The sequence below is a fragment of the Sus scrofa genome, chromosome 1, assembly GCF_000003025.6.
Source record: "Sus scrofa isolate TJ Tabasco breed Duroc chromosome 1, Sscrofa11.1, whole genome shotgun sequence".
Classification (NCBI taxonomy): domain Eukaryota; kingdom Metazoa; phylum Chordata; class Mammalia; order Artiodactyla; family Suidae; genus Sus; species Sus scrofa.
In genome coordinates, this window is record NC_010443.5 from 45,808,578 (window position 1) to 45,832,818 (window position 24,241).

The following is a 24,241-nucleotide window of genomic DNA, read 5'->3' on the forward strand; positions in this document are numbered from 1 at the left end:
TGTTTGTATATTTTGGAGATTAAGCTCTTGTTGGTTGTCTTTTTGTTTTGTTTTGTTTCCTTTGCTGTGCAAAAGCTTGTCAGCTTGATTAGGTCCCTTGGTTTATTTTATTTCTATTGTCTTGAGAGACTGACCTAAGAAAACATTTTTATGATTGATGTCAGAGAATGTTTTGCCTGTGTTCTCTTCTAGGAGTTTTATGTTGTCTTGACTTATGTTTAGGTCTTTAAGCCATTTTGAATTTATTTTTGTGCATGGTATGAGGGTGTATTCTAGTTTCATTGTTTTACATGCAGCTGTCTATGTCTACAGACTCCCCCAAGAAGATCAGAATGCTTCCTTTTCTTTTTTTTTTATATTGCCTTTGTATTTTTTATATTTCTATTGGAGTAAATACATAACTGTATTAGACATATTTGTGTCTCTCCAATAAAATATTATCTCAAGTCTTAACCTGCTTTTTATGTATGTTCACAAAAGTTAATTCTATATTAAACCCCCTTTTACTTGGGAAAAATATAATAGTTATCAATTATATAACAAGAGATCAATTCAAATATAAATGACTAAAAATAAACTTATGTATTTTTTAGAATTTTTAAATTACTTTTTAATCATTTATTTGAAAGATGTTTACTGAACACTTACTATGTGACAGTAACTGTACTGGCCTTGGGGGATAGAAAGGTAAATAAAATATACTTCCTACTCTTATCAAGCTTCTGGGACAGTTTATCTAGGAAAAAGTCAATAAAGGGCATTAACATAATAGAAAAAAGCCCCTAAGTTTATCTGATGATCAACCAATATACTGCTAATGGAGTAAAGCTGAATCTGAAGCATTCCCATGTTTAGAGATAGATCATTTCCCTATTTCATTAAAGGCATATGTGTCACATCAACTTTGCAAATTACTTTTTTTTCTTTATATTTGTTTTGAAATTAGTTTACTTATAATGGACTCTTAGTAGTTATCATATAGTGAGTAGATTTGTATCCAATTCATATCACTTGTGAGAGTTTTAAATAAGAGCATTTTATATTTCCAAAAATAAAAAATAGTGTGTTCAAGTATGTACAGTGCAATGATAAATATAAGATTCTCCAAATAACAGTATAAATGTTATAAGCTATTGATACACTTAAACAACATTAAATATTTAATGTAATGGCCTGTAATAACAAATTAGAATCAAATAATCAATAGCATTTAAGTCAGCATGCAAGCTCTTATCCTAAAATATAGGTTAATAAAGACAACAAGAAGCTGATTATATGGCATATGCACAGAACTCGGTAGAAAATGTTCTTACATTGGGAAACATCATGTGAAGCAGAGGCTGGGAATGGACTTCCAGTTACATTTTTCAAATCATATTTTAGATGTGTTATTAAGCCAACCTCTCATATATCCAAAAGAATCACTAGCACAAGGGTGAACAAGAGCCCATATGCTTAATATTATCATGGCATATAATGCTTAATATTATCATGATATATAATGCACATGTATAGCCATAAGATGGGGAAGTAGCCTGATACTAGGCCATTCTGGCTAATGAGAGTATATATAAAGTATATATAAAGACATATATGTTAGTAGAATGAAAAAAAAAATTGAAACCACGTAGATGGCCCTACTAGCCAGGAAACTTCTAGTTTTCCTACTTTTCTTTTTTATAAAATGACATAATGAATATAATTTATAACATTAACAGAAAGAAATACCTGGTTTACTCCATGCAGATCTGGAATTCCACCAACAAAGACAGTCCCTGAGTCTGGAAGGGGTTTTCCATATATGTGATTGATAGATTTGCTTGCTTTTATAGTTCTCCCTAGAATAGTCAGTTCGGCTTTACATGGATCCAATTCTTGCCTGCAACCATTTAGATAAGAAATTTATGGTTTTAGCATGTGTTGTAAAGACATTTGTTTGACCAATTAATTAGGCTCTTAACAAAAGCAGAAAGATTTACGTAAATGTATTATCTCATCGTAAAACCAACAAAGCCAGAAGTAGATTAATCTGCTCTAAATTAGAAGGCCTTAATGATTTAAGCACATAAATATAAAGTTAAATTTTGATAAAACAACAAATTGTAGCAATCACCTAATAAAATAAATCCTGATAATAAACAGATCTTTCTCAACAATGACTAAAACAATGTTCGAATATTCTACTTCAGTTTTTTACATTGAGTGAAAATTATTTAAATGGATCAGGTTTAGATATGGTTATCTAGTGTACAATACATCTTTAGGCTGCAAACAGTAATACTGCATAAAGTAATTTGTTGTGGAAATATAAATCACAGCAATAAAATGTTTAAAAATAAATTAATGAAATATAAATAGAGACTTCCAGCAATAATTTTCATATACTCAATTTTTAGAAAGATGAGAAAAAACTTCAACAATACTTTAACACATAGATATGCATGTCTCATTTTCTGTAGCCATATATTTAACTAATCATCTAATTCAGGGATTGGAAACTTTGGCCCAGGCCTGGCTGCCGCTTCATTATGAATAAAGTTTAACTGGGACAAAGCCATATATTTCTTTACATACAAACTAAGGCTACTTTCTTGGCAGAATTGAGTAGTTGCAACAAAGATTCTAAGGCTGAAGAGCCAAAACTATTTTGCTTTTTATTTGGGGGGGGGGCTGCACTTGCAGCATGTGGAAGTTCGCAGGCTAGGGGTCAAGTCAGGGCTATGCCTGATGGCCTTTGCCACAGCCACATCAATGCCAGATCCAAGTAGCATTTGTGACCTACACTACAGCTCATGGCAATGCCGGATCCTTAACCCACTAAGCAAGGTCAGGGACCGAACCCGCATTCTCATGGATCCTAGTCAGACTCGTTTCCACTATGCCATAATGGGAACTCCTAACTCTATATAGAAAAAGTTGGTAGATCCATTATCTAGTCAATTTCTTTGTTTACCTACCCAGCAAGTAATCTTAGTTACAATCCTTTTAAAGTTACCCGTAAGTCACATGTAATATTCATCTATCAATGTCATCCTATATTATGATATGTGACATTCTGCCTCTCATATATTTACATAAACATTTTCACTTTATTTTTTATTAAAATATAATTGATTTACAATATCAAAAGTTTCAACTGTACACCACAGCAACTCAGCATTTTTATAGATTATAACGCATTTAAAGTCACCATAAAGTAATAGTTATATTTCCCTCTGCTGTAGAATACACTCCCTGTGGCCTATACATTTAATATATAGTTATGTGTATATTTTTTAGCCCCTACCCTCATCCTGTCCCCCCCACACATCCCTCCCCCCAGTCTGCTCTCTATGCCTCTAAGTCTATTTCTGTTTTGCTATAGTCATTTGTTTGTTGTATTTTTTAAGATTCCACATATAAATCATAACATACACTATTTGTCTTTCTCTGACTTATTTCAGTAAGCATAAGACCCTCTAGGTCTATCCATGTTGTTACAAATGTAAGAATTTCAGTATTTAAAATTGGGTTTGGTTGATTAACACTACGATCTTAGTTTCAAGTATACCACACAGTGATTCAAAATTTTTATAGATTACAATCCATTTAAAATTATGAAATATCAGTTATATTCCCTGTTGTTGTACAATATATTCTTGTAGCTTATTTATATATCTTGCCCCTTCCCTCTTCTTCTCCCCATTGGTAACCACTAGTCTGTTCTCTATGTCTGCGAGATATATGGAAGCAACCTAAGTGTCCATCAACAGATGAATGGATAAACAAGATATGGTATTCATATATTTACGTGAACTTTTAATTGGATTATGTATGACAAAAAGGATAAAGGGTAAATCTCTGTGAACTATGACATTGTGAATATACTCAAGTAACCACTACCTTGGTGAAGAGACAGAAATTTACTATTAAAAATCTCAACTCCAACAAAAACATACATTATCACACACCCCTCCATCTTCATTCAATGTTAACAGCTTTTCAATGCTCATCTTTGTTATAATTTAATTGTAGCTTATTCTTTTTCAAGATATGCTATTATGTTGGTATTTTAAAAATTATTCTAGTATTGGTATACACTTTGGTGCTCTTATGAATACTGACACTTTAAATATGCTTGCATATGTTGTTTGGTGCAATATATATGCATTTCCATTGGGGATTTAACAAAAATAATTTAGGGTTCTCTGTATTTTGGACATATGTTCCGTTGGTTAAAAATGTTGCAAAACTATTTTATTTTTCCTTTCAGCATCTCACATTTTTACTTTCTTAACAGTGTCTTCTAATGATCAAAAGCTCTTCATTTTAATGTATAGCAATTGATCACTATCTTTTGCTTAATGATTCATATTTACTGGGGTTGTTAATGTTCCTTTTCTACCTCATTTTTGAAGATATTATTTTACTACTGGAACTTAGTACTGCATTCCACCAGGGGTTGGTTTTTTATATAGTCCCAGGTATATATCAATTTTTTCCTTATGGAAATTGAATCAACTCAGTGATGTGAGTAAAAAAGAACTGTTCTGCAATATCATTTCTGTCATAAATCATATTCATACGTATGTAGGTATGTTTCTACACTCCATTCTGTTCCATTGGTCACTTTTTCTGTCTTTGTACAAATACATCACTGTCTTAAAAATTACTCTAAAAACGCAGTCTTTAACACCCAGTGGAGTATATAAATCCTCCTACTTGTTTTCTCCCCTCTCAACATGGTTTTGGCGTTTGTGTATGTGTATGTGTTTCTGGGCTGTCTTTCTATTTTATTGGTCTATATTTCTAATCCCGTATCAAACTTTGACATACTGATACTTCATAATACATCCAGATGTTTATAGATTAAAACCTCTTACTTTGTTCATTTTTTTTTAAATTGAGATAATCAGAAATCATTTTCTCCTTTGTTTCTCTTACTTGTCCTGAATTATGTTAACTGGCTTTTGAATGTTTGAATGCATTTCTGGAATAATTTGGTCATAGTGTGTGTCTTGTTTATGTAACACAGGATTCACTTTTCTATAGTATTAAGGAATCTATATATTCCATATATATATACATATATATATGGTAGACCATCCTTCAAATTTCTTGCCTTTGTAAAACTTTGGTTTCAAGTTATGCTGTTCTTATATTCCTTCAGAAAGTCTATGTAACACTGATTTAATATCAACCTTTTATATATGATAGAATTTACTAGTATAGTACAGTCACCTGTGCTTGGATATTTTTAGGAAAATATTAAATAAGGATTTAATGCATTTAATTGATGTAGTTTTCTGTATTGTCATCTTGATTTTATTAAATTGTGGGAGTTTTTTCCTCCTAGGATTTTTTTTTAATTTAATCTAAGTTTTGAAAGTGATTGGCATAAATATTTCATAATTTCCTCTGATATTTTTATTGATTTCAGAACTTTAATGACGCCTCTTCGTTCTTGTGATATTAGCTATTTGTGTCTTTTTCACATTATTTGCTTTGTAGATCAATACTGGTGGGGAGTAGTAAGTTTCAAAGAACAGTTTTGGCGATTTTAATGGTTGCCATTCTGTTTTTACTTCGTTAACTTCTGTTCTTTATGATTTTCTTACTTTAACTTTCCTTTGGGCTTAATTTATACTTCTGTGTGTAGAGGTTTTAATCTAATAAATGCTCTCAAGACTGTAAATTTCAGAGATCCCATTGTGGCTCAGTGGTAATGAATCTGACTAGTATCTATGAGGACGTGGGTTCAATCCCTGGTCTCCTTCAGTGGGTTAAGGATCCTGCATTTCTGTGAGCTGTGGTATAGGTCACAGATGTGGCTCAGATCCCACGTTGCTATGGCTGTGGTATAGGCCGTCAGCTAAAGTTCCAATTTGACCCTTAACCTGGGAACTTTCATATGCCACAGACGAAGCCATAAAAAAAAAAATAAGAAAGGCATAATAAAATTATTTTAAAAAGATTGTAAATTTCCCTTTAAAAATAGATTTAGCTATTATTTTCTAATTTCTTTTGTGATTTTTTTTCTTTTGGTCCAATAATTATTCAAAATTATACTGCAAATTTACATATATACAAGGATTGTTCTGGTTATTTTTTTGTCATAAAATTTTATAAAATTTCAAATTCTACTTAAATCAAGCTTGCTCAAAGAATATTCTCTATTTGTTTTCAATTCTTTGAAGTATATTGACTTAGACTGCAGAGCCCAGGAAGTGGTCTATTTTAGTAATGCTTTCATGACCCTAGAGGGTCTGTAGTTAATTGCAGAGTTCTATATATGTGAATATGGTTAGGTTTTACACAAACACAAAAACATACACACATTTAGCCACTTTTATAGTGAATACATATTAGGGACAAGGAAACAACTGAATCATGCCTATGAGGCATGTACTTTCCCCCCCCAAAAAAAACCTCTCTACAGAGGGTTTTTGTTTTGTTTTGTTTTTGCTTTTGTTTGTCATCTTTCTTCTATCTGTATCATGATATAAAGTTAATAGCATAAGACCAGGTGTAGCCAAGCAGCCAATTTGAGGCTTTGATAAAGTTTAATTTTTTTAAAAGTTCAATGATGTTCTCTACATTAAGAACATGGGAGAAAAAAAATGTGTTGAACATTTTTAGAACCCATTTGATATTCTTGGATTCTGTATTTAGAAGCAAACTAGAAGCTTTCTGGGTTAATTACTTCTTACAATTAAACTGTTAAAAATATCTTTGGGAGGATATAGCTGCCAGGAAGTTATTCATTAAATGATAAAAATAAAAAGCACAGCTACTTTTATTCCAATCAATCTCTAAATGTTAATATTTGGAAAAATAACTTGTAGTGCTTTGTAATATTAAAATTGTTCACTAGTATTTTGTTAATGAACTCATTTCCCATATTTCATGAAGCAAATTATACCCATTAAGATATCAAATATATTTATTTGCCCTTTGATTATAATAGCTGAAAGGGAAAATTTAAAATAATACATACGAACCCAAATTTTTTTCCTGACTACGGAAGTAACATAAGTTCATTATAAAAAATAGAAAAAAATAAAGAAATTTATTCAACATAGTTGCTAAAGACAAGATAACAGGCCCCAAATGGAGTAACTTATGATAAGCCCCCATGTCACCAAAACAAGAATTTAATCTACTTAATTAGAGGTTCCCAGAAATGCAATCTTTTTTTATTTTTTTATTTTTTTTATTTTTAGGGCTGCACCTGAGGCATATGGAAGTTCCTAGGCTAGGGGTTGAATTGGAGCTATAGCTGCTGGCCTACCCCACAGCCACAGCAATGTGGGATCCTAGCCGTGTCTGTGACATATACCACAGCTCACTGCAACCCCTGACACACTGAACGATGCTAGGGATGGAACTTGCATCTTCATGGATGCCAGTAGGATTTCTTTCCTCTGCTCCACACCAGGTACTCCCCAGAAATGCAATCTTAAACCCGTTAATGAGGAAGTGCCTGACCAGCATTAGTTGGGTAATCTGCCTAAAAATACCTTGCCATCCCTTACAATTACCAATCAATTTTTTTACTTCATATTTCTTCCTTGTTTCTGCTCCTTTCTTCCGATAAAATCTCTTTCCTTGTGTGGATATTTGGATCTCCTTTCTAGCTGCTAGATTGAATGCTACCTGATCCATGGATCACTGAATAAAGTCAGTAAGATCTTTAAAATTTACTCAGTTAAATTTTTGTTTTTAAACAGTAAACTAATCACTTTGAATCTCTGTCACTTGGTTTTTAAAATGATATTAATAAAATATAGGTCAGTCGCTATATATCATCTTTAAAATTTTTGATCTGCATATTTTTTTAAAATGACCATATAAACTATTATTGGATATTGATGTTTTGACATGCTTATCATTTAGAATCTTTTTTTTATTCCAAAAATTGGCAGTGGCATTTTTATCACGAATAAATTTATTCTCTATTCTAAAATTTAAGGGATATACATATATGTATACACATACCTACATGCGCATGTATGTGTACACATATGCATCTGCAACTATGTATTTAAATACACATATTTGTGTTTATTGTGTTTATATAACTAATTAGAATATTTTATTCTAATGGGAAGAAAATTTTCTGCTTTTTTCCCCTTCATTTAACCATTTGTGCTTAATCCATATTCAACTGTGGCCTCTACACTTGCAGAACTGACTGCTTACAGAATAATAATGAGAAAATGGGAAATATCATATTTATTAATTTCATACACAATTGTACTAAGTAATGCAGTACAAACTACAGTGAAATATAAACTAATTAAAATTAGAAATATTCCAGAGTTGATCTCTGTGTGATTAAGATGATTATGATAAGAAAAGGGAGGGATAGCAAATACCTAGAGTTCCTGCTGTGGTGCAATGGGATCAGCAGCTTCTCTGCAGCACCAGGACTCTGGTTTGATCCCTGGCCTAACAGAGCGGGTTAAAGGATCCAGTATTGCCACAGCTGCTGTGTAAGCCACAACTATGGCTTGGCTCTGATCCCTGGCTTGGGACTTCCATATGCTATGGGGTGTCAAAAAATACAAAAGAATAGTAGATCCACAGATGTGAGATTTTAAACTAGAAGAAAAATAAAGTGGAGTTTTAAAGGCTTTATAGTTGAGAATGCGAGTTCAGTTCAATATCAGATCTTTTAAGCTTCTCTACTTTGAGAAGTGGGACATGTTATACTCTGTACAGAGATTAGTAGTTCACTATCTACAGACTGTAAACACCACAGGAGAGATCTTTGTTGCATTTTTACTGCATCCTTATATCTAGAGCAGGGCTTTGCAAACACTATAGTACCTGTTGAATACATTAAGTGGTTATACAGGGCACTGTCTGAAATATATTAGGTGCTCAATGATTGATTACATTTTTATTTTGAAGGGAGTCTGTGTTCTTTTTTTTTCCAATTACAAGTATTTGTTAAAAAATATTTCATAAAATGCAGAACATATAAAAAGGGCAAAGCACAATAACCTGCATTGATCCCAGAGGAACCATTTTTATTTTATTACAATTTTGAACAACTTCATTTTATTATAAAATTTTCTCTAATGTTCAAAACATAACATTAACTCTCTCATAGTTTGTCTTCTTTCCTAATGAATAATATGATGTAAACATTTATGCATGTTAAAGTTATTCCAAACTATTGTTTTAATGAAAATATAATAATTGTTATTCTGTTTGTACTGTTTGTACTGTAATCTATTTTTAAAATATCGAACCATTGATACCATTTGGGTATCTTTTCTCCCCAGTTCATCACCCTTCTATAAAATCACAAAGTATGTCTGTTCCATACATCATAATACACCATAAAAATCATTTTATTTTATTATGAAAAATTCTAGTTTATTTGCAATATATAAGTTTTTCTTAATATTTACATAGTGTGTTTACATTGTATATTCCTAATTTTTCTTCTGAAAATTTTCAATGAGGCAGGATCAATGTTAACTGAGTATGGAATTTGATTTTTAATTGGAGCTGGACTTCAGAATAGTTTTTGTTAAAATCTTAAGACATGTCTTTCTTAATTAGCATTAGCTGCATGGAATTTATTTCCTGCATGAATAGCCATGGGTCAAGTGATGAGCCTTCTATGCTCCATTCCAATCGATAAATTCGCCATGACCTTTCATCTGAATAAATGAACAGAAGAACTGAGCTTCATATATCAAGGTGTGAAATTAATTATTTATGAATATATCATATTTGAGGCTTTTCTATGAAATTTATTATGATTTTTATTATTGTAATACAATTTCCATTCATTGTCACACAGGGTAGACTGATTGACCAGCAAGATCACTATCGCATATATATTAACTCTGCAAACTTTCATCTTTTAAATAAGTATGGAACTTTTCCTTTCATACTTAAAATTCTGCATTGCTTGTTTGTGTTTTCAAAGCTATTATCATTTCTGAAATAAATCACCATCATAAATAAATACCAGAATGGCATATCCTATATTTTCATATATATTTTCCAGACACCTGGGGGCTAAGCTGAAGGAAGATGAAAGGTAAGTATACCCCCATCAAAACGATGATCATCGGGTTTTCTTTGCTAAAAGAGCAATTCTAACATCTCCTCTAGCAGGACTGTTACTTTATTCAAGAGACACACTTTTAACAGCAGTCATATCTTTCCCCTTAGTCTCATTAGTGTGGAGGAATGCTGTTCTGATTGTGCCCGATTGAATCTAACAGGAATTGACTGAATGTAGGAAAACAGTCTTACAACATTATTATTTAGCATTTGCAGATGATCCAGCTTGCCTAGCACACCATGCAATGTAAAATTTTTTTCCATCAAGGCTTTTTAATGCTTTCTCTAAAGTCAGCACATAAGGTGCTTTAAAGGTCAAATGAGTAGAACAGATTTTTTAGTTTGCATAATTACAAACATATAGAGAACTCTCTTGAGGACTCCTGGTGTTTGAATTACCTTTAATTGTTCTTCTCCCAAACTCATAGTGATTTTTTTTTTATATTTGTCATTTGTAGTCACATAAGTAATCACTAACAACTCTCCAGTAATTAGAACCTGAAAGAAAAATTTAATATGCCATAAATTCTATCTCTTATGTTTAGGCACTCAGGGTAGATGCTGGGACAGGTCAAATATCTATGCTGAATATAGTAATGATGTGGGTGACCCACTGTTTTATGATTTGTTTGGCTACCATTCATCATACAGCAGCAGGTTCTAAGCTTTCAGATGTGTTAGCAAAAACTGGAGGAAATACATGGAATAGGCCAGTCTTGTAAATAAACAATGACATGATACTATACATAGAAAACCCTAAGGACTCAACCCCAAAACTACTTGAACTGATTAATAAATTCAGCAAAGTGGCAGGATATAAGATTAACATTCAGAAGTAAGTTGCATTTCTGTATACCAGCAATGAAACATTAGAAAAGGAATACAAAAATAAAATACCTTTTAAAATTGCACCTCACAAAATCAAATACCTCGGAATACACCTGACCAAGGAGGTAAAGGACCTATATGCCGAGAACAATAAAACTTTAATCAAAGAAATCAAAGAAGATGTAAAGAAATGGAAAGATATTCCATGTTCCTGGATTGGGAAAATCAATATTGTAAAAATGGCCATACTACCCAAAGCAATCTACAGATTCAATGCAATCCCTATCAAATTACCCATGACATTTTTCACAGAACTAGAACAAACAATCCAAGCATTTATATGGAACCACAAAAGACCCAGAATCGCCAAAGCAATCCTGAGAAACAAAAACCAAGCAGGAGGCATAAATCTCCCAGACTTCAAGAAATACTGCAAAGCCACAGTCATCAAAACAGTGTGGTACTGGTATCAAAACAGACAGTCAGACCAATGGAACAGAATAGAGAATCCGGAAATAAACCCTGACACCTATGGTCAATTAATCTTTGACAAGGGAGGCAAGACCATAAAATGGGAAAAGGAAAGTCTATTCAGCAAGCATTGCTGGGAAACCTGGACAGCTGCATGCAAAGCAATGAAACTAGAACACACCCTCACACCATGCACAAAAATAAACTCCAAATGGCTGAAAGACTTAAATATACGACAGGACACCATCAAACTCCTAGAAGAAAACATAGGCAAAACACTCTCTGACATCAACATCATGAATATTTTCTCAGGTCAGTCTCCCAAAGCAATAGAAATTAGAGCAAAAATAAACCCATGGGACCTCATCAAACTGAAAAGCTTTTGCACAGCAAAGGAAACCCAAAAGAAAACAAAAAGACAACTTACAGAATGGGAGAAAACAGTTTCAAATGATGCAACTGACAAGGGCTTAATCTCTAGAATATATAAACAACTTATACAACCCAACAGCAAAAAAACCAATCAATCAATGGAAAAATGGGCAAAAGACCTGAAGAGACATTTCTCCAAAGAAGATATACAGATGGCCAACAAACACATGGAAAAATGCTCAACATCGCTGATTATAGGAGAAATGCAAATCAAAACTACCATGAGATATCACCTCACACCAGTCAGAATGGCCATCATTAATAAATCCACAAATAGCAAGTGCTGGAGGGGGTGTGGAGAAAAGGGAACCCTCCTGCACTGTTGGTGGGAATGTAAACTGGTACAGCCACTATGGAGAACAGTTTGGAGATACCTTAGAAATCTATACATAGAACTTCCATATGACCCCGCAATCCCACTCTTGGGCATCTATCCGGACAAAACTCTACTTAAAAGAGGCACGTGCACCCGCATGTTCATTGCAGCACTATTCACAACAGCCAGGACATGGAAACAACCCAAATGTCCATCGACAGATGATTGGATTCGGAAGAGGTGGTATATATACACAATGGAATACTACTCAGCCATAAAAAGGATGACATAATGCCATTTGCAGCAACATGGATAGAACTAGAGAATCTCATCCTGAGTGAAATGAGCCAGAAAGACAAAGACAAATACCATATGATATCACTTATAACTGGAATCTAATATCCAGCACAAATGAACATCTCCTCAGAAAAGAAAATCATGGACTTGGAGAAGAGACTTGTGGCTGCCTGATGGGAGGGGGAGGGAGTGGGAGGGTTCGGGAGCTTGGGCTTATCAGACACAACTTAGAATAGATTTATAAGGAGATCCTGCTGAATAGCATTGAGAACTATGTCTAGATACTCATGTTGCAACAGAAGAAAGGGTGGGGAAAAAATGTAATTGTAATGTATACATGTAATGATAACCTGACCCCCTTGCTGTACAGTGGGAAAAAAAAAAATCACAAAGACAGCAAATAACAAAATTCCTTCATGTTGGATATCAGCTCTCAATCTAATTATTACTTCTTTTTTTTTTTTTTTTTTTTTTTTTTTTGTCTTTTTGCTATTTCTTTGGGCCACTCCCACGGCATATGGAGATTCCCAGGCTAGGGGTCGAATTAGAGCTGTAGCCCCCGGCCTATGCCAGAGCCACAGCATCGCAGGATCCGAGCCGAGTCGCGTCTGCAACCTACACCACAGCTCACCGGCAACGCCGGATCGTTAACCCACTGAGAAAGGGCATGGACCGAACCCGCAACCTCATGGTTCCTAGTCGGATTCGTTAACCACTGCGCCACGATGGGAACTCCTGATTATTACTTTTTTTAAGTTTCAAAATATTTATTGGAAAATGATTTCCCATGACCTTCCTATACCATAAACATACCACAGGACTTTTAAAAGTCCTGGTTTAGAAATTACTGTCTTTGAGCTTATGTTTAAGAAATAAAGTTGTTTTCAATTGATAGTGGTAAACCTTCCCATAAAATATGAACATGTGTTCTTTGTTGATTTCCTGTCATATTTATATTATAAACAGCATTAATTTGCTTAATTAGTCATAAAATATAAAGAAATTACTATAAAATCAAAATAACAACCCTGTCTTTTCGAGGAGGATTCAGACCCATGAGCTGTCTATTCACACAAACAGAAATAAAGATAGGCATCAATTTAAATATTTGATGCTGAAACACTATTTTGTATCAGATCAAATTATCCCTAATATGTAGGGATATTTTATATTCATTTCACTTAGAAGTTGATTTACTAAGTTCCATCCAAATATTGATTTTTTAAATCATATATAGAGGGTAGCTCTTTGGAGGCTCGGCAAGTTAAGGATCCAGTGTTGTCACTGTTGCGGCTCAGGTCACTGCTGTGGTGCAGGTTCAGTCTCTGGCCCGGAAACTTCTGCACGCATGACCAAAAAAATCATATAGAGAGGATTCAGATTCAGAATTGAATTTGGTTCTAATTCTAGAGGAGATTGAGTCAATTCGTATAATATCTATTCAGGTAGTTTCACTGGTGACAATGGAATTACTTGCTCTCAGCTTCTACCCCTACCATCATATTTTTGAAGGAAATAAAATGAGTTAAACTCCCTTATATAACATGTTGAGTGAAAGATCATTGCCAAAACAACTAAGTAAAAAAAAAAAACCCTCCATTTGGAATTTAAGCACCAACTCCTTCCAATTTAGCGTCCTACTTAACTATCTGTATCTCTGGCAATTCCACATCAGGAATTTCCTGATACACAGATGAGTCTGGTCACTGCCCCACCTGCAAGGTTTCTCTTCTATCCTTTTAAACACTACTTATAATCAGGAGCTTATTCCAGCTTTATTATTTAAAATATTACTCACATTTGTAGCCTTAATTATTTCTTTATCGTCTAGTACTAGCATAGTGCCATTTATTTTCTCTTGTCCTGTGATTGCTTGGTATTTCCAAGTTTCATCTCTCTAGTGAAAAAATGATCTCTTAATTGGCAGAGTTATGACTTGTCCATCTTTGATTTATTTATTTTTTTTTTGGCTTCCCCCATAGCATGCAGAAGTTCCTGGGCCAGGGATTGAACCCAGGCCACAGCAGCCACCCAGGCCACAGCAGTGACAATGCCATATTTGCATATTTGATTTCTTAATAAGACTTAGGCATTGTTTTACTGACCTTAGAAAAATAAATTCTGCATTTGAGTTTATATATCAACCATGATCCTAAAAACATACCAGCTATTCTCTTATACCCTTTGTAAGTGTGATTCTAAGGCAGTGGCCTCATGGATGACAGGGAGCACACACCTGCCCTGGGCTTGGCTGCATCCTCTGGGACCATAGGTTGGCTCTGGCTTCCACATTAGAATATGGTTACCCCTCTGCTCACAGGGCTTTCTGCTGGCAAAGTAACTGTTTGTATTCAGTGAGCCAGAGTCAAATTACCTAACAATTATGGGCACCTGCACAAAGAGCAGCTAAAAGCTTTGTATTTCATATTGAAAATACCAATGAAATCGACTTGTATGGCTAATTCTAAACTAAGTATTATTGTAGTTGATCTTTCAGCATGCATACTCTTAAGAAGCATAAGAAGAGACATCTTTCTGTTCTTTTGTGAAAAAAATTTTTTTCTACACATCTCATGATTCTTCTGAAAGACTGTTCTTGGCTAAAACTTTAGATCTTTCTAATGGATCGATGGATTTCTAAATATATTTTTGCATTTATGATCGAGATTAAATATCAGTGATATGGTTAATACCCCATGTAAACTAAAGTGGCTCCAATTAAATTATATTTCAGCATCTCTGAGACAATACTCAAAACTAAAATAATTGACATTAGATTATTAAATATTAAGATCAAGTTTAATCAAGAACAATATATTCACTTATCTTCATAATTATGAGTAATTAAGCCACTGCTATCAATATTTCCCTGAGATGAAATATCTTGTTTAAAAAAGAAAGAAAATTTCATAAATTAGATTAATTTAGCACACATTTACATTTCATATTATTTGGGAAAATTATATAAATAAAATATTTAAAAATATGATTTTCATAACTTCTGAATACTCATGAAATATATCTTTGAAATTTTCTTTTTCTTTTCTTTTCTTTTTTTTTTTTTTTTTATCTTTTCTAGGGCTGCACCTACGACAGACGGAAATTCCCAGGCTAGGGGTCTAATCAGAGCTGTAGCTGCCAGCCTACACTATAACCACAGCAATGTGGGATCTGAGCCACATCTGCAACCTACACCACAGCTCACGGCAACACCGGATCCTGAACCCACTGAGCAAGGCCAGGGATCAAACCCGCAACCTCGTGGTTCCTAGTCGGATCTGTTAACCGCTGAACCATGACAGGAACTCCAAGAAATTTTATTTTTCTAAATAATCAAAAGCATGAAGTAATAAATAATAAACCATTTTCATTTTGAAATACAATTTATTAGTTTTAAAGAGGGTTTATATAGTTCTACTCTAATTTCTACCATAGGCAATCCTAAAATAATGTTGGTTTATATTGTGACTGCTTCCAAAAAGGTCAAGAAAATATGAGAAGTGGAAGTCACAGAGAAAGTCTGCTTATTCAGAGAATTAATGGGAGGATCAGAAAGTCACAAGGAAATGAACAAGGTAACTTGGTGATTAAACCACTCTTGGAGGACCTGGATTCACCTCTTTTCATTCCTGCATATAAAATTCTTCCCTTTGGGTTTCTGAGCTATTGGGAATTAGTGTGGGGCATATACTATAATGGTATAACTTTGTTTGGGGTGGTCAGCACATCATACTTTCAAAGAGTGATGTAATCTTGTTATGGGAATTAGGGGAGTAGATCAATATTCATTTTAGTCACAGAATGAGGTTCTATGGAAGCTCAAAACATAGGTGGGGGTTTTTAGTTCAATTGAGTTGCATTTTCCTAATATTTATAAAGCCTATTTGCCTTTGGAATGTCACTGGGAACTCTAGATAATCCTGCTATACTACACATCTTTGGGATGTAAAGGAGAATTGCTACTTGACACCATATATGCTTGTTTACTCACTTGAATTTCCTTTTAGAAATGCCTAAATTACTTCTGTTCCTTGCTGCTCTTTCCTAAGTTGCTTCACATATACATAAACATATATTAATATATATACACTTTGAAGTCAGAAAGAATTCCTTTTGACTACCAGCTTCACCATTTATTATCTAGGGGGCATTTACTCTTTGTCAAGTGGGTATTCCCCATCCTACTGTGTGTCAGACACAACGGTTCATGCTAGGCTACAAGATTGACAGAACAGCATTAGTGCCTTGGTTTTGTGTTTCAAATCTCAAGAGAGACAGTGACCTACATCAAGCATTAAGATACTTAAAGGAGGTATATTTAAGTGGAAGTGTCAGGTAACAAGGAAGTGAAATTTGAGGTAGAATCTGAAAAATCAATAGAAATCAGCAGAGGAGCAGAATCAGGAAAGAGTGTGCTAGGCAAGAGGGAACAGCATATGCAAAGCTCATGGGGGCAGATGGTGAGAGGTGGTGCATTGAAAGCAAGCTCAGGTGTGTGTGTGTGTGTGTGTGTGTGTGGAGCACAATTGTGCCCTGTGTGTGGGAAAATGAGATTTAGAGAAAGAGGCAATGGTATTTTTCTGATACTCAGTTTCCATATTCATAAAATAAAATGTATAACATGTTAGTGCTGAAAAAAATTGTACTGGAATCCACACATCCCTTGATTGTCAAACAGGAGGCTTGAGCATTTAGAGCAAAGTTAGATGCCCTATGAATGCTAGTTTTTCTGCTTGTTGGTTTGGTCTGGTGTCCTAATCTACTAGAAGGTCATGAGAAGATACCTCAGACTGCGTGGTTTTAACAACAGACATTTATCTTCTCATAGTTTTGTGTGCTATAAATCCAGGATCATGGTGTCAGTATATCTGATTTATCCTGAAGCCTCCCATCCTTGGTTTGCCTTGGCTACTTCCACTCTGTTCCTGGGGGCTTTTTCTTTGTACACATGCATTTCTGATCCTTCTTCTGTTTCTAGTACGGACATCAGCCATATTGGATTAGGGCCCACCCATATAACCTCATTTAACTTTACATTTTTAAAGGCTCAATCTCCAGATATATCACATTGGAAAGTACCTGCCGATTAGAATTTCAACATAGGAAATTTGTGGGGATACAATTCAGCCCATAAGGTATCTCCAACCCAACAGTCTGAAAGGTTTGTTCAGAGTGTCCTTAAACTGTCAATGTTTCTCTCCTTCACTCCAGTCTAGAAAATCTTTGGCAACTCATTTTTTTCCTTAGAATATGTTTTCCACCATAGCTTTATCCTAATCCCATTTTATGCTCCATATGCAGTTGTGCATTCCTCGCTTCACAGTATCAATATTCAAGTTGATCTGAATTTATTTTTCAACTCTGAGTCATAAAACGTTCACTCCATAATCACATTTGTATATCATATATACAAAGGAAGTTTTGTTTTTGTAAAGTGAAACTATACATAGTTTTGAAAACAAGCTATGTATTTACCAAGTACAGATTCAATGCACTAAGGAGAAAATTGATAGGTTATTAGAATAATCAAACAATGGATGAGATATTACAAATGATGTTATTATCAATGACCTGAGATCTACTGGGGCCAAAGCAATAACTGCTTAAATGACAATAAACTGAGAAAAACAATGTTCAAGGAATTATGAAAAATATACTATTCAATGGAAGTTTATAAAAATGCAGATATCTAGTTCACCCAGACATTTAATACCACCAGAATATATATATTTATTTCTCTCCTTAGCATATCATACAAAGTCAAAGAAAGCAGCAGAATTTTGGAGTCTAGGATAAAGATATCCCAGCTCTGGGAGTTACTGCTGTGGCACCATGGGTTAAGAATCCTACTGCAGTGGCTTGGGTTGCTGCAGAGGTGCAGGTTTGATTCCCAGCCCGGCGAGGTGTGTTAATGGATCCAGCAGCTGAGATTCAATCACTGGCCAGGGCACTTCCATATGCCACAGGAGTGGCCATAAAAAGAAAAAAAAAGAAAAAAAAAAAAAGAAAAGAAATCTCAGCTCTGAAGCTATTAGCAACAGCTGTGGGCAAGTTTTTAATCTGGTCAAACCTCTGAACCTTGATTTTTTCAAATGTAAAATGGATGTAATAATGTTTACAGTAAACAAGATAATGGAATATAGGACAGTTAATAGCAATATTAATACGGGCAAATAAGGAGATTCATAGAAGTCAAGAGATAATGTATTTGAGAACTGCTGATCAACATTCACCTCTATTAGATACGCACGCATATGTGTGTGGAAGCGCGCACACACACACACAAACACACAGGACAGGAAAGTCTCATGCGCCATTGGGTTTCATCATTCATCACTTGAAGTCACCCAAAGGCTGCTCTGGGAGGACTTGTTTAGGCAAAACTAGTACAGCATTAAATCCATCATCCTAGTGACATCAATACTTATTGGGTCTCAAATGGCAGCAACTTCAGACTCAGAAATCACACTTATGGCCATTCTTTCAGATAACTTGAAGATGGACAATAAAATTGAAATGAAAATTGATGTTTTCAGCCATAAAATTTTAGCTTTCAGTTTTATTGGTTGCACACAGCCAAACTCAAAAACTCTAGTTCATTCTTAAAATGTTTTTTAAACTGAAATCGACTCTCAAAGAAAGGATTTATCAATTATCATGGAAGATAATACTATTTAAATAGTGAAATGGAGGTAATTTCCTGACATACTCAGTGCTAATGAGGAAATTGTGGATTTCAATGCCTCACTTGAGATGTTAAGCCAGATTTAGTGTTCCACAAATGAAAACTATTTTCAAGAGATTTCTTTTAGATACTATTTTTAAGAATTAGATAAAAACAATATCAAATATAACCATTAGCACTAATTTATGTATGTGTACACACATCATTTTTTAAAGCAATACATAACAGAATTTTATCAGAAAGTATCTTTGAAATAAATATGATTTTTGCTCTAATTAGTTGGATTAGGAAAAGTTTTATGGAAGGGAGAAAGCATAAATAGCTAGTTAAACCAAATATTTTCTCATTATTACGTGTTTGAAACACAACGCTTTAGGTCAAGACCTGTAGGACCTAACATAGATGTAATTGTGACTTCTCTATAAGATAAAAAAATGTAGAAAGTCACAATTGCGTGGCTTAGCCTCCTTTAAATATAAACCTAGTTACCTTGGAAGTGAGAGAGGACCCCTAAGGATGATATAAAGAACTACCCTGTGGCTAAATATCTTTAGATGGACCAGGATATGTTTCTTAAACTTCTGTTAAGCTGAATACTTAAAGGAAGGATGGTTGTCTGTATGTCTGGGGATGTAATAATTTCAATAATTTTAAGCCAGGCTTGGGTGCAGGGATAATGCGAATTCCGATATCCAGTGTTCTTCCAATTCTGAGTTAGTCTGTTCCCCAAATCCCCAGGTAGTATATTCTCATTCCTCGGGAAACAGTATATATAACACAAGAAATGAATTTCTGTTACTATCTGTGGGGATCAGAGAATTGGCACATTCTGAAACTTTAGTTGACTCCTCCGTGAGAGCACAAAATGGAGGGGTTCTTTTTTCCTCTCTCCTTCCAGAAAAGACCTGGAAGTTTAATCGATCAAAATACAGAACCAACTCTATTAGGAGGCAGATTGTGAGAATTTGGGCCAACAACTGGATCTTGGAAGGAGGTGGTCGCAGATAGGTCACGCAACAGTTATCAGGCTTTGGCTGAACAAACTTCACCAGTATCAAATTTTGACAATTGGTATCTAAAAAATGCTCTTGATATTTGGGGCTGTGCTGGCTTGTTATAGGAAGAAGAAAACAAAACGAAGTCTTAGTAAAGGTAGGGGATACACGGCCCTTATTGAGGACAGCTAATAAGATAACTAGCAACTACAGTATTGCATTGATGGGTCTATAAGGTCTTAAGTGCATTTATGAACACATTAATGAGTCTGAATTTTTTTTTAAAAGGAGACATGGTATGCAAATACTCTTGGTGATGGTTTTTTGGTTGTTTTTGTTGTTGTTGTTTGTTTGTTTGTTTTATGGCTGCACCTGTGGCATATGGAAGTTCCTGAACCTGAGATTGATTCCAAGCTGCTGCATTGACCTAGCAATGCCAAATTCTTTACCCACTGCACCAGGACAGGGATTACACCCACACCTCTGCACAGACCTGAGCTGTTGCAGTTGGATTCTTAGCTTACTGTGCCATAGCGGGAATAGCTGATAAGGGTTTATTTTGGAAAAAGGGGAGGAAAAACAAATTCATTTGTTTGGGGATAAGCTTACTTTTTAGATATCCTGGTATTTGAATAATCCAGGACTGTCTTTTAAAAGTATCCAGGAGTTCCTGTCGTGGCGCAGTGGTTAACGAATCCGACTAGGAACCATGAGGTTGCGGGTTCGGTCCATGCCCTTTTTCAGTGGGTTAACAATCCGGCGTTGCCGGTGAGCTGTGGTGTAGGTTACAGACGTGGCTCGGATCCCGCGTTGTTGTAGCTCTGGCCTAGGCTGGAGGCTACAGCTCCAATTTGACCCCTAGCCTGGGAACCTCCATATGCCGTGGGAGCGGCCCAATGAAATAGCAAAAAGATAAAAAAATAAAATTAAATAAATAAATAAATAAATAAATAAATAAAAGTATCCAGTGACTCCTATCAGTAGAGAGCACCACAGATGAATCACTCAGACAAGCATAATTTTCCAAACCAGAGCATTCATAGATTCTTAAAAGTGCATTAACCCAGATAAAAGAGATTCAGGGTATAACAATCTGGCAGGACCCATGGGTCTGTGAATTGACGTGATATTATGGGGCCCTGGCTAGCATTTTGTCATTGCCTCCCAAAGTCATATCTGTGTTCTGGGGATTCTCTGATGGCAACTCAAGTGTGAAAAAAAAAAAATCAAATGTATTTTCTATTTTCTTTCCATGGAATGAGAATGAATTCTCAGGAATGTATCTGAGATTGAATGTGACTTGTACTACACCTAGTTCTAAGACTTTACTAATTGGAAATAAAAGTCTCATTGCTATCTTGCCACAGTAGGAATCCCTATGTTCAATGAGCCTTTTACTTCAATTGAAACAAAAGCTGCAGTGGTCTTGGTGGGGAAGAGAAGACTAATAATCACCATCCTTGTAAGACACTTTTAGTGGATTATTTAAATAAAAACTTATTTTTACATTACCTGGTTCCAAATGCCATTTTCTTTTACAGTGATATAGTGTTATTTAAACTGAAAACCCAAATATGTGTGTGTGTGTGTGTGTGTGTATGTTCATATTATTTTTACGAAAGATGAAAAATTCCCTATGTCTTTTAGAATGATGTAACAAATAAAAAACATTGAATCTTGCCAGCATATGGGCTAGACTGAAATCTGGTATATGTTGGTCTTTCCACTTTGTCTGTGTACTCCCAGATACTATGGTAATAAGCTTTCTGTGCACTGGTCAGAGACATTTTATTTCCTTAGATAAAATCTGTAACTTTTATGTTAAGTGGAAAAAGTTATATTTTTAGATTCTCATATTTTTCAGCTGGGCAGTGATTTTTATTTTAATATTGCTTTAACTACCAGCATAAAAAACAATTAGTTTTAAGGAAAATGTGCACTGTTTAAATTTTCAAAAGTTAAAAATTAATGATTCTACACATTAGTGCATTTAGTGGGGATAAACAGGAGAGAAAATGAATTCAATTTATTTAAAAAATATTTCTTAAACACATCTTGGAAAAAATAGATAATGCAATAAAAATACATTACCAAAAGTAATGCTTACATAGTAAAGTTTAATTTTTTTTTTTTTGGTCTTTTTGCCATTTCTTGGGCCGCTCCGGCGGCATATGGAGGTTCCCAGGCCAGGGGTCTAATCAGAGCTGTAGCCGCCAGCCTATGCCAGAGCCACAGCAACGTGGGATCTGAGCCACGTCTGCGACCTACACCACAGCTCATGGCAACGTGGGATCCTTAACCCACTGAGCAAGGCCAGGGATGGAACCCACAACCTCATGGTTTCCAGTTGGATTCGTTAACCACTGCGCCATGACAGGAACAACATAAAGTTTAATTTTGAGGAAATTAAGGTAATATGAGAGCATAAATACTTATCTCACATTCCTTCCCCTTCAAATTTCTATTTTAAAGACCACTGGATTGTACATGTAGGAGAAAAAAGTAGCTTGACAATGGAATTAGGAGTTAATGTCTGCCAAACAATAATTAAATGAGTGCAAATTTTAATAAAGTAGAAGAATTCAAATTTAATATTGGGGGTCAAATCACTAAATGCCCCCCTCCAAGTTCTATGGAAGTAGCGTCAGCAAAATAATGAGACCTAGTGGTTCCCAGTGGCACCTCAAGAAGCAGGGTTGCAATTTTCAAGTGTATTGTACTTGCTACTAATGGTCTTTTCCCCACTTCAGTGTTTTCTCTCTGGTATAGTATTCCAGCTCCATACATCATGCTTTAATATTTTTGGTCTTCAATGAAAGAAAAAAAAAAACAAAAACTTCCTTCCTCATTTTTCCCACTTTGTACATTTTTTCTTCAGTTTGAGCATTCACTTTATAGCAAAATTCCCTAAAAATTGTTTATTTTAACCATATCTTTTTAAAAATTTATTTTATTGAAATCTCATTGATTTACAATGCTGTGTTAATTTTTGCTGCACACAAAATGATTCAGTTATACATATATTTTCTTTTTCATATTCTTTTATATTAACTGTTTCTTATTGTTTTCTATTTACCAACCCCATCAACCTTTTATGAAATTGCTTTACCAACCCCATCAACCTTTTATGAAATTGCTTTTGTCAAACTTATATTTTTTTCCCTCTACATTGACAATGCAACAGCCATTTTTAATTTCCCATCTTACTTAACAGCTGCAGAACACATGTTAGATGGCATCCTTCCTTCTGGCTCTTCACTTTTTCAGGACATATTTTCCTCTTGTTTTGGTGTCTACCTCACTAGCAGTTCACTATCTCTCTCCATTTCAGTTCCTTCTCACTCTCCTGATCTCTAAGTGTTAGACAGCTTTTCAACCAAAGCTATTTGGTAGAAATTGTTTTTCACCTGTGAAGATTCAGCACAAGTCTTAGAGGAGCATTTGCTAGCTTTGTCTCTTGAAACACAAGCCAAACTGAGAATCTGGCTTTGCAGGATGTTGAGGATGTTCTTGGTGCCAGCAGGCACATCCATTACATACCTTGTCCCACTGCAAACTCTTTTCTCATTGAGTCAACACAGGTCTCTAGCACAGAAAATAAACTTTTGATTGGTACCAAGGACAAGTACCAAGGACAGCAGCTCCCATTCTGTTATGCAGGACTGCCATTTTTGCTGTTTGTGCTTCTTGTTATTTAATTGTCTCCTTTGGTCTGATTTTGGAGTCCTCTCACTCAACTACCCCCATGAAAGCGGCTACAAGTTAAAGCAAGAGCAAGTTCTGTGTTACTTCCACATCACTCTCATCCCCCTTCTCTGCCAAAACAGACTGAACCTTCAATTACAAATCCAAACTGGGCAAGCATAACTCTTCATTTGCAAGGAGAGGCTGGAAAAAATGAAAATATTTATGGTACCTTTACAAAATACAAGTTCCAGTTCCTTTTTAAGTTGGAGAGATAAACTGGGAACTTGAAGATGAAAAAAAAATGAATTTACTAAAAAATGGAAGAAAATAATTGTAAAAATATTCTCAACAGAATTCATTCCATTTTTAAAACTTGACCAAGTAGCTAATGAAAGGAAACACTTTGCAGCTAGGAAAACTGAACAAAGAGGATATAATGTGGCTAATAAAATAAAAACTATA

General features: G+C 34.7%; 1 protein-coding gene across 1 annotated transcript in view; it reads right to left on the minus strand.

Moving 5' to 3' along the window:
- EYS (eyes shut homolog (Drosophila)) overlaps nucleotides 1-24,241 on the minus strand; it is a 1,343,277-nt gene that overhangs the window by 502,132 nt on the left and 816,904 nt on the right. Inside the window, 1 exon segment of the mRNA XM_021084496.1 lies at nucleotides 1,729-1,879. Coding sequence (XP_020940155.1) covers nucleotides 1,729-1,879 — 151 coding nt within the window.